The sequence below is a fragment of the Ochotona curzoniae genome, unplaced genomic scaffold, assembly GCF_017591425.1.
Source record: "Ochotona curzoniae isolate NIBS_2020 unplaced genomic scaffold, NIBS_Ocur_1.0 contig_288, whole genome shotgun sequence".
Lineage (NCBI taxonomy): Eukaryota > Metazoa > Chordata > Mammalia > Lagomorpha > Ochotonidae > Ochotona > Ochotona curzoniae.
The window spans coordinates 1-11,362 of NW_024465633.1; the positions used below are offsets into that span (position 1 = coordinate 1).

The 11,362-nt window shown below is 47.6% G+C and overlaps 1 protein-coding gene across 1 annotated transcript; it reads left to right on the forward strand.

The window, feature by feature from the left end:
- Positions 1-2,614: 2,614 nt before the first annotated feature.
- Positions 2,615-3,772, forward strand: LOC121155205 (putative protein FAM90A26). The gene has a single exon (XM_040978378.1). The coding sequence runs from the start codon at positions 2,615-2,617 to the stop codon at positions 3,770-3,772; it is 1,158 nt and encodes a 385-aa protein (XP_040834312.1).
- The last annotated feature ends 7,590 nt before the right edge of the window (positions 3,773-11,362 follow it).

Here is an 11,362-nt window from a genome sequence, read left to right on the forward strand (position 1 = left end):
TTATTTCAGAAAAGAGGTTATTTGTTGCAAAAATAATAAAGAAACAATTTGTCTATGATCTCTCTTTAGTGTGAGATCAGAAGTGTGAATGCTGGTTTCAGATTTAATGTTAGTAATAAATGTTCAGTGTGTAACACTTGTTTGAAATGCCAACATTATCATTTACACATTTATCCAATAGAGCTTTTTTAGAGCCTCAAAATTTTGCAACCTAATATAGAATTATACTGGAGTCACAGATATCAACTGATGCATGTGGCAGTTGTAATGATAAAGACCCAGATTTGAAGGATGAATCTTCTCCAGAAACAAGATTCTGTTGTGGTATTTGCTGAATGTGGATCCTGTTTGGCCACTGTCTCGCCTTAAATAATCACTGTGTGAGATCACCCCTGGATCTCTGCCTCCTTATCCCAAGCAGGATGGCATAAATCTGTATTTGTTTTATTTCTTCCATTTATTTTGATTATTTCTTTTTTCCTAGTATTCTTGAGAATGTTTTGCCATTGTTTGTCTATTTCCTTCAACTCTAAGATTAACTGACTTCCTTAATGTTTTTTCAATTTCTTAACATAAGCGCTGAGATGAATGTTGCACTTTCCATTGCCTTGACTGTTTCCCGTAAGTTTTGAAATTTTGTGTTGATGCCTTCATTTGTTTCAGGCTTTTTAAAATGTCCCCTTTGATTTTCTCTCTAGCCCATTGCTCATTTAGTAACATATTATTCAGTCTCCATGTGTTGGCAAGGTTCCCCAAGATTTTTGGCTTCTTGGTCTTTCACCTCACTCCATGATGGTCTGAGAAGAAGCACGGTATAAAGTTGATTTTTAAAATTTTTTTAAAAACTTGATTTCTGGCCTATAATATGGCCGATTTTTGAGCGAATTCCATGCACTGACCAACAAAAAAAAAAGTGTATTGTCTTCTTTGGAAGTAAAGGCTCAGTAGATATCAACTAAGTACATTTGCATGAGAGTTTGGGTGAGTTGTGCTGTTTATATCCTGAGTTTCTGGGTTTTGTGTGTGTGTGTGTGTGTGTGTGTGTGTGTGTGTGTGTGTGTGTGTAATCTGCCCATTGATGTTAACGTGGTATTAAAGATTTCCACTATGTTTGTATTGGAGTTTAATTCTCCAATTAGGTCCATTAATGTTTGCTTCACAGGGCCAGAAGGCTTGGTATATGGTGCATATACATTTATCACGGTGATCACTTCTCAATGAATGGCTCCTATCCACATTGTATGGAATCTGTTGTTGTGGGAACTGCACTTCTCAGAAGAAACACGAGCTGGTGAGGGAAAGATCTTGTGTCAGCTGCTTTATGCCCCACAAGGCTTCCATGGACCGAGCTGAGCCAATCTGAAGGCACAAGGCAGGAGCTTGCTCAGGTCGCCCTTGTGGGGGCAAGGACGCAAGGACATGAATCATCCTCTGCCACTTTCCCAGCCTCTAAGCAGGGAATTGGATGGGAGTTAGAGCTGCCAAGCGTTGAAGCAGCATCCCTATTGCATGCTGTCCCTTAGGGTGCAAGAAGATTAGCCTTTTGAGCAAGAGCGCCAGCCCTACAGTGGATACGTGGCTAACTCCTCTTTCTACGGAAACACACACACACACACACACACACACACACACACACACACGAGACTGATGTTTATGGGATAGGCAGATTGAGAGAGGGGGAGACAGTGGGAAAGCAAGAAAGGGAAAGCAGGATCTGCCATGTGCTAGTTCCCTGCTCAAATGGACGCCAGAGCCACGGCTGAGTGGACATGAAGGCTGGAGTCAAGAGCTTCTTCTGGGTCTCGCAGGTGGATGCAGGCTCTCGAGTCTTTGGCCAGCCACCGCTGCTTGCCAAGGCCATAAGCAGAAAGCTGGATGGGAACAGGTGCAGCTGTGACACGAACCACACCCATGATACATGCTGGCACTGCAAGGCCGAGGCTTTGCCAGTGAAGCCATAACTCCAGCCCTTTGATTTCCTCTTCAATGGCTCTGCAGGGCAAGAATATTGAACCTCTGATGGAAGAAGGTAAGAGGTAAAAATACCTTGTCAAACTTCCATGTCTGCAAACACTCTTCAAATACACACACACACACACACACACACACACACACACACACACACACAGACACTCTAAAAGAGAACCTGCCACCCTAGCAGAGCAGAGGGACAGAACGCGGGAAAGAAAAGACATATTGCAGAGCCAAGTTTCCAAAATGCAATGGTTGATTTTGGTGACAGGTGAGAAACATGGCAAGGTCTACTCAAATTGCTAGAGACCCAAGCAGGAGGCCTTCCTTTGATCAGACAGAATCCGATCAAGCTTGACTGGATTTGCCATGCTCAGATGAACATGTTGTATGCTAATCCCATGTTAGGGCCCTATATAAGGCTCCTGGTCTCCTCCCTTCCCTCTCTGCCTTGCTGGTGCTCTGCTGGGAGCCTGTACGTCTCCAGGGCGGTTTGTCAAGCTTCACCCACCACCATTTGTGCATCTGGAGAAGCACTCTACTTTGCAGCAGACAGAAAGTCCTTCAGAACACGCAGGTGGAGAGGTGGCTGTCAAGCCAGAAGACACAGCCGCAGACCCACAGAGCGCCTACATCTCAGAAGATGGGCAAGCAGAATTTGGCCGCAGCTGGGACCAGAGTTCTTCCCGCGGAGGAAGAGAACCCCAGGCTGAAGTGCAAAAACTGTGGCGCCTTCGGTCACATGGCCAGCAGCACGAGGTGCCCCATCAAGCGCTGGGATGGGACCCTAGCATTGTATCCCTTGAACTCCAAAGTACAGAACCTGGGGCCACAGAAGATCCAGCAGTCCAAGGATTCCAGGCCCTTTACCAAGACACTACAAGACAAGGAGGGACACAGGCAACAAGAGAAGCTTTGCAGAACTCCCCTCCAGACATGTCTCACCAAAGTCCAAGCAAGACAGCAACACCACCGTGAGAATGCCACTGACTCCTCGGAAAACCTTCTGAGCACACCCAGGAGGCTTGTGCCTGTGCAAACAAACAAGAAGACAAGCGTCACGAATCCTGTTCTCCAAGCTCAGTCAGAAGAGAGGTCTCAAGTCCCTGCGTCTCCTGTTCCCCAAGAAGCCTCCAGGGTGCAAGGCCCACCTCAAAGCTTCCAATCGCATGCACCAGTCAGCTGTCCTGAGGGGCAGACACGGGCCAAGCCACAGGATCCTGCACGCACAATGCGTCCACACTCCACACTCGGCAGCATCGTTGAAGGCAAGAGATCTGCCCGTTGGCCCAGAGCTTCTTGGCAGACGGGCCCCAAGAGGCCAAGGCTCGCTGCTACTGTCCCTGTACCACAGAATGCTGGGAGCAACAAAGAGCCGGCGACTCTCCAAACACAACAGCCACTGCCACTGCCGGCTACAGCAGGACTTGGAAGGAAAGCAGCATGGCATGCCATCCGGAGCTCACCAAATCCAGAGCTCAGCGCTCCTCTGCAGCCTCCAAGCAATAGACCGCAGCTGAAGCCCTCACAGGACTGCACTGGCTCCCATCCCCCAAGTCCTGCCTCTGCCCCTCACCCACAGTCCCTCAAGATGCTCCTCAGCAGACTTCATGGCAACCGGTGGAGCTGCAGAATCATCAGCACTCCCTCTTCCCATCCTCCTGACGAGGCCGTTCCTCAAACACTGAAGACCCCCATTGCAGAAGGCATAGTGGGATCCTGCTCCAAATCACCACTCAGCGTGCTCTATGAGGATCTCCAGGTCTCCTCCTCTTCCGAGGACACTGACCAGGAGGACTGAGATGCCAAAGGCAAGGCAATGTGAGCTTGTCCTAGGGGAAAGCTGCAAGCAGCAAGCTGGGCCTCCTGAATTACAGCGCCCTCAGGTGTTGAGCCGCAGCACCATGGTGACCTCACAGAGTGCTCAGAGCTGACAGGGACAATGACTCATTTGAATCAATCCTCTTGCTGGTCATTCTTTTTCCTCTGCAATCCCACTGGGAAGAATGGCTTTTGCACGGAGGTGATCATGGCTTTTGCACGGAGGTTGATTGCAGGAGCAAGTGTGACACCTCTCCTAGCTAGAAATCTGAGACGCTCATCTGCACAGTTTTCCCAATGAAGCTTTGGGGGGTGGGGGGTGGTGGGGCGGGGGGTCACCAGGGCTGTCCTTTGGGCTGGAACGCTTTGAAGCAGGGCCTGGCCAGAGCTTCCAAGAGGAAGAGCTGTCATGCCAAGTTGCTGCTCCTGGTGTCCCAGGAATTTCACTCCGAGAGCCTTTCACATATATATCTTGGTGGGAGGGTAGTTCACAAGTCAAGTGTATGGGTGTGCACGGTCAAAGGGTTTGTGTACTGCCATCTTGTCTCAGGGTAAAATCCTGCCTGTCTTGCATACCGCAATGTGGTGAGCTTGTGCTTCTTTATGCATTCCTAGTTAACACCTACAAGCTTGGCTGGACACACTTGTGCTCCAAAGGGTATCAGAGATCACTTGAGGAGACTCCAGGCGGGGCCCTCCACACGACTTCATCACCGAAGGTCTGAGGGAGATGAGAGAAGAGGGTGGATAATCGATGCCCTGGTTCTTGTCATGCGAGCCTGGAGCTCCTCATTCCCTTCCCCAGTGGGAAGCAGGGAGCCACACGGCGTGGCATGGATGAGGGCAAAGCAGAGTCCACAGGGACACACCTCGCGCATGTGTTGAAGGTGTCTTTTTGGAGTTAGAGAGATCATTGTTCTCTCCCTTGGATTATCTATCGATGGATGGATGGGTCGATTGATGGTGTTCCCAGGAGAGAGCGAGATGGCCGGAGGAGGATGTGGCATCCTGTGGCTCCCTTTCAAAGGACTGCGTGGGCAGAACGTGGCCAGCCCAGCCACGAGTAAGGACATTCTCCCAAGTCTTCAGCGCAGCTGGCATTGGATGCCAGCTCTGCAAGTGACCACTTGAGCGTTCTGCTGGAGTGCCGGCCTCCTGCAGAGGCTTGCAAGCTAGGTGCACAGGGTGTGGGCAACACTTGGGAGACTGTTGCATCGGTGCAGACCTGTAGGACTGTGGGATAGGTTGTCCATCACAATTTTGCTCCCGTGCAATGCACCCGATTGGGGAGGCAGAGAAACTTGATGTTTCCCAGGAAACGCTATGGTTCGCTCGAGCATCCACATCTGGTTTCCATTTGGAGGAAGCTGAAGAGAGAACAGGAGATTGTAGGCATGGTCTGGCTCTTGCCATGACGCCCAGGCAGAGCCTGTGTGTCCCTACTCACCCCAGTGCTCTGTGGAGCACAAGACCCTGCCTTGCACTTCCCAGGCTGCTCTGAATGACATGGGGCTGAGCTGCCTTCGCAGCCGCTGGGTAAAGCTGCCAGGTGCTAAGAGGCAGCAACAGGCCAGAGTGCCCCCGAATCCTGCTCTTCCACAGATGCCATGATCTCTGAAGCCTAGCAAATGTTCTGTATATGTGTCAAAAGGCCATCGTCCCATGCCGTACTGATGCCAGCACTTGGAGTGTCCGATGAAACGAGGAAAAGATTTGCTCAAACTCAGTCAACAAACAAACAAACAGCAACATATGCTAGGATGCAATCTGTTTCTTGTTGTGGGAACTGCAGTTTTCAGAGGGAAGACGAGCTGGTGTGAGAAAAATCTTCTGTCTGCTGTTTCATGCCCCACATGGCTTCCATGGACCGAGCTGAGCCAATGTGAAGGCACAAGCCAGGAACTTGCTCAGGTCGCCCTTGTGGGGGCAAGGACGCAAGGACATGAGCCATCCTCTGCCACTTTCCCAGTCTCTAAGCAGGGAACTGGATGGGAGTTAGAGCTGCCAAGCCTTGAAGCAACATCCCTATTGGATGCTGTCCCTTAGGGTGCAAGAAGATTAGCCTTTTGAGCAAGAGCGCCAGCCCTACAGTGGATACGTGGCTAACTCCTCTTTCTACGGAAACACACACACACACACACACACACACACACGAGACTGATGTTTATGGGATAGGCAGATTGAGAGAGGGGGAGACAGTGGGAAAGCAAGAAAGGGAAAGCAGGATCTGCCATGTGCTAGTTCCCTGCTCAAATGGACGCCAGAGCCACGGCTGAGTGGACATGAAGCCTGGAGTCAGGAGCTTCTTCTGGGTCTGTCTGATGGATGCAGGTGGGGACTCAAGGCGTACACCCTTGGACTAGGTTCACTGTGAAATGTAGCCCTGCCCTGGAATTTTTGTTAAGCACACTGCCTTTTGACGAAACTGAGTATCTGCCTGAGCCTTGTTGGTTCTCAATCAGCAGACAGTAGTATTAAGCCTGGGCTGTGGCTAAGGCACAGCTTAATTTTCTATAACTGTTTTCACTCATACTGCCTTTAACCAGCTATAGCACCTGTCCCAGGTGGAATCACAATGTATTCTCTTAGGTGTTCTATTTGGTAGCAACTGAAACCTTTTCCACAAATCGTCCCTATACTCACTTTGTATCATTTGTCATGAATCCACATCCAGAAGATAATGTCTGAGCATCTAATTCCATCAGTGTGGTGATTTCCTGGATTTCTCTCCCCCCGCAACCCTGACCTTTCACTTGACTTGCTGTCATTGTGCCACTGCTTTCTTTGTTCAGCATCAATGATAAGATTCTGGTCCCTTCTCTCAGCTGAGTGCTGACTGATTTCATGTTCAGCTTTGTAACCAACCATTCTGCATGCTAATATAAAATCTAGAACCTAGAGACCATGAGTTCCCCTCTTACTTTAGGACAATGTAATGTAACAGTGGGTTAGGTTTTTAATATATATTTTTATTTTGATAATTCTACATAGTCGATTATGGCACAAAGTGTCAAGTGTTACAGGAAAGTGGGTAAGATCATTATTTCCACACTAATATTCTATTTTGGGGTTAGGGCAGAAACAGAGGGAAAAACTCACCCAGCCTCACACCCATCCCAGATCCCCTATGTGGGGCATTCTCCGAGGGCCCTACTCAATTCGTTTTTGATGGCTTCTCTTCAGAATCCACAGGATGAAATAGTCTATTCATGGTTGGAGTTCTGAGATCAGCAGTTGAGTTGGCGAAATCTCCAAAAAACTTCATCTGAGGTGATACCAGATTTGATTCTTGTGTTTGCTTGCCTGTAACACAGTCCATTGTCCCAATCAGTTTATGCACATACTTGTGGTTCCAATTGCTGGGTCAGTTCTGTTTCCAGCCCTTTGTTCCACACAAACCTGTCCCATCCAGCAGGACAGTCAACGGGGGTCGCAACCACCTAGGAGAGATTGGGGGACAAGAGACACAAAGAATGGACAGCAAGACAGGATGTCTGATCAAGCTGTCAGTTTATTGATTTTTGTTGAAGGTTTTTATATTCTTCAGTAACTAAGGCTCAGGGAGGAAAGGAGAAACTAGGATGCAAGCCATGGTCTCCAGACCAATTGTTCTTGAGCAGCTACCATATCCACAATAGTAACCAGCACATCAACAATATCATAGGTAATCAGTAACAAGATGTCGGCAGGTACAGCATAAATCACATTCTAAAACAGTTGCTAGAAACAATTGAAGCTAAGCGTGTGATTAGTTTCATAACTTCTTTCCCAAGCATCTAGCTAGCCAGGGGTTTTCCACTGGCTCATAGTTCTATATTCAAAATGGCTTCAGTGTGGCTATAGTACACGGCTCCTGACACAAACCAATGGTTGTTGCAGTCCATCCCGATCAGGCCCATTTCATACTTGGCTCTCCCACAAACCAGGGGGAGCTGCAGCCTAGTTGGGCCAACTCCCCTTTACCCCCACAACGCCTGCCACCTACCCTGGTTCCCATGCATGCCACTATGTACCACAGACATAATCAGTCTGTCCCACACCCCATTTAGTGCTCATACTCCCTGCTCCCTGCTTGTGGCCTAGGAAAGCACCTGAGGACAGCCCAAAGCATTAGGACCCTGCACCCATGTGGGAGATCCAGAGGAAGAGGTTCCTGGTTCCTGGTTCCTGGCTTCGTATCTGCGCAGCACTGGCTGTTGTGCTCATTTAGGGAGTGAATTAACGGACGAAGGATCTTCCTCTTTGTGTCCTCCCTTCTCTGTATATCTGACTTTGTAATAAAAATAAGTAAATCTTAAAAAAGAAAAAAAAAAGATATCTTGAAGAAGCTCCTGGCACCTGGCTTCAGATGGACTCGGAGTTCAGATGGACTCGGAGACAGGCATTGTGATGTTTTGGGAATTGAACTAGCAGAAGAAAAATCTTTGTCTCAGTGTTTCCTCTCTGTAAATCTAACTTCCCAGTAAAAAAAAACAAACAAACAAACAACAACAAAAAAAACACTACCTGGGTCCCAGCGCAATAGTGTTGCAACTAAAGTCCTTGCCTTGAACGCGCTGGGGTCTCATATGGGCACCAGTTCTAATCCCGGCATCCCCATTTCCCACCCTCCCAGCTCCCTGCTTGTGGCCTACAAGTATAGTCGAGGACAGTTCGAAGCTTTGGGTCCTACACCTACATGAGAGACCCCAAGGAAGCTCCTGGTTCCTGGCTTCAGATTGGCTCATCACCAACCATTGTGGCTGCTTGGGGAGTGAACCATCAGATGGAAGATCTTCCTCTCTGTCTCTCCTCCTCTCTGTATATCAGCCTTTCCAATAAAATTGAACAAATCTTTAAAAAATTGAAAATTAAAACAAGCAAAAATAAAAAAGACTCACTGAGAGTTACCCCAAATTGGCTAAGATTTCACTCTGCCAACCTGTGGAATAAAAGGGTAAAGGCATGAGTTCACAACCAACCACTGGCCACCCGACAGAGAACCTGACTTCGTGGGAGTGGTGTGTAGCCATTCCATGTGCTTGGGGAAGGCACCTGGCCAGATGCTGTGCACTTCATTAGAAGTTTCCATTATTCCCAAGGACCAGCAGGTCACCACCTGCAGCCACTGCTGTTCTTTTGAAGTTCAAAGGCTGGGCTCTGCCTGCTGGGTTAGCTCTGGCTCCTGTGGGAAAGAGGAATGAGCATCTTGATTGCTGCTCACCTGCCAAGACTTCCAAGGAAGTGTATCTGACTGGTACTTGCCATCCTGGGTCCCCTGTGGGAAGACACAGAGCCCAGATGGGGGTGCGAGGGTGGTTCCAGCTGCAAGAAGGTCATGGTGTCACTGGGCACAGACATGGGATCTCCTTCATGCAGCCTTCCTCCAACCCCAGGCCAAGAGATCTCAAAGGGGCAGGCGAGGGGCAAGGGGAGAATGTGGTGGGAGGAAGACTAGGGGCATGGTACAACATCAGAGAAGGTAATCCATGGAGGACCTGAGGATCTAAATAAAATAGGCTTAACCCACAAAGTATTCCTTACCCCCACCAACAGATAGCTATTAGAGGATGTGGTCATATCCAATGTGGCCCAGCACCCCTTGGCTTAGCCAGTGGGATGACCTAGCCAGTACCTTTGGGAAGGGTGTGTATCCAAGTAAGAGCATGTCTGTTCTGTGTCCCAGCATCCCCTAACTAGAGGTTCAAGTACAGGTAGAGGAGGCAAATGGTGCTGGATAGGTTGGGAGGTCTCATGTTGAGTAGTTCCCCCAACTCTGCCACTGCCACCTCTTGTACTAGGCAGAGAGTTATGCAAGGGTTGACAAGGGAAAGGACCCAAGATCCAAAGGCATGCAACTGTTAAATGTCATCAAGAGTGGCGCACCCCCTCACACTTCAGGAATAAAAGCCCTAAACAGCCCCGGAGCCCTGGGACCATGCTTAGCAGCTAAAGTCTTCAACTTGCACACACCTTGATCCCATATTGGTGCCAGTTCCTGTGCTTGTAACCCCACTTCCCATCCAGCTCCCTGCTTGTGGCCTGGGAAAGTAGTTGAGGATAGCCCAAAGCATGAGATACCTGGAAGAGGCTCCAGGCTCCTGGATTCAGATCAGTTCAGCTCCCGCCACTGTGGTCACTTGGGGAGTATATCATTGGATGGAAGATCTTCCTCTGCCTTTCCTCTTCTCTGTATAGCTAACTTTACAATTTTAAAAAAATCAATAAAATACATCTTTAAAAAGTAAAAAATCAAGGAAGACAGCCCTGGGCCCTGCCCCTTTTCTCCCTTGGAGTATCCTTTCCTACGTTTCACTGTGCTAGACCTGTTTCCATCACTCCTACATATGCCACAGGAGAAGAATCCAGGCAAGCTAGCAGTCGCAGGTGATGCTAAGATTCCAGGCCCAGTGTGTCTTGGCGATGGGTAAAATGGCAAACGGTGGCCAGAGAACAGGCTGTGTCATTGCAAGTTGTTTCTCCAGCTGGCACAAATCTCACCAACAAGTTGAGCAAAAAGTATATCTCATGGACTTTTTAAAGTTTCATCTCTTCAAAACACTTTCTCACTAAATTCTTAACTGACTCATAGATTATACAGTGATATCATTTTCTTCAGGAAGGTTCTTGATTTTCTTTTTCATTTCTTCAGTGACACCTTAGTTATTGAGTAGCATGTTATCTAACTTCATGGCATTGTAATTTTTTTTTTATTTCTTCCTGTTGTTGATTTGGCTTTGCAGCTTCTCATTTAAGGGACTGTATAGTAAGTGTAATGGAGATGGTTATATTAGTAGCATGTTATTTAACTTCATGGCATTTCAATTTTTCTTTTCTTTCTTTGCATTGATTTTGTATTGTAGCTTTCATTTAATGGGATGTATAGTAACTGTGTAATGAAAACTATTATATCCAGATGTGAGGATGCAATGCAATATGCATCTCTACTTCCAGATCAAACATAGACTTTCCAATAAAACTGCTAACTGTGTATTGATAATAGGATGCTGAACTCTGCCATTGCCCATGCTTGCAATGATGGACATTTGACTGTTCATGAATAACCATAATATTGTAATAATATAGGGGAAATCAGAGTGTGTTGAGGGAGGGGAATCAAGGAAGGAGTGAGGGAAATCTCAGGGCCTATGGAACTGTAGCTTTAAATAGTAATACTAATAATAATGTTTAAAAAAGTGATGAAGTGAGTTTGCTCTTAGGCTAGAATATTGATAGAATTAAGGAGAATCAGCCATCACCTCATAAATATGCCTGCTGTTTGGATAAGCAGACATGAATGTGTTGATATTAGAATAAAAAGCTTAACTGACACAGGGTGAAATATTATTGAGACCAGCCCTTTGCTCCACTTTGGATGACAGTCACTTCTCAGTTGCTGACGATTCTGAGTAGGAACAGGTTGCTCTGTGTCTCTGCACATCCACCCAGTCTCCAAATGAAAAGCTGGTGAGAATTTTGAACTTGAACAAAAACATAGTGTCTGCTATGGAACCAGACCTAAGGACAGCCTAGGAACCCTGGAAAGGCACCAGTTAATAAAGTGGTAGCCCCAGATCACACCCTAGGTCTG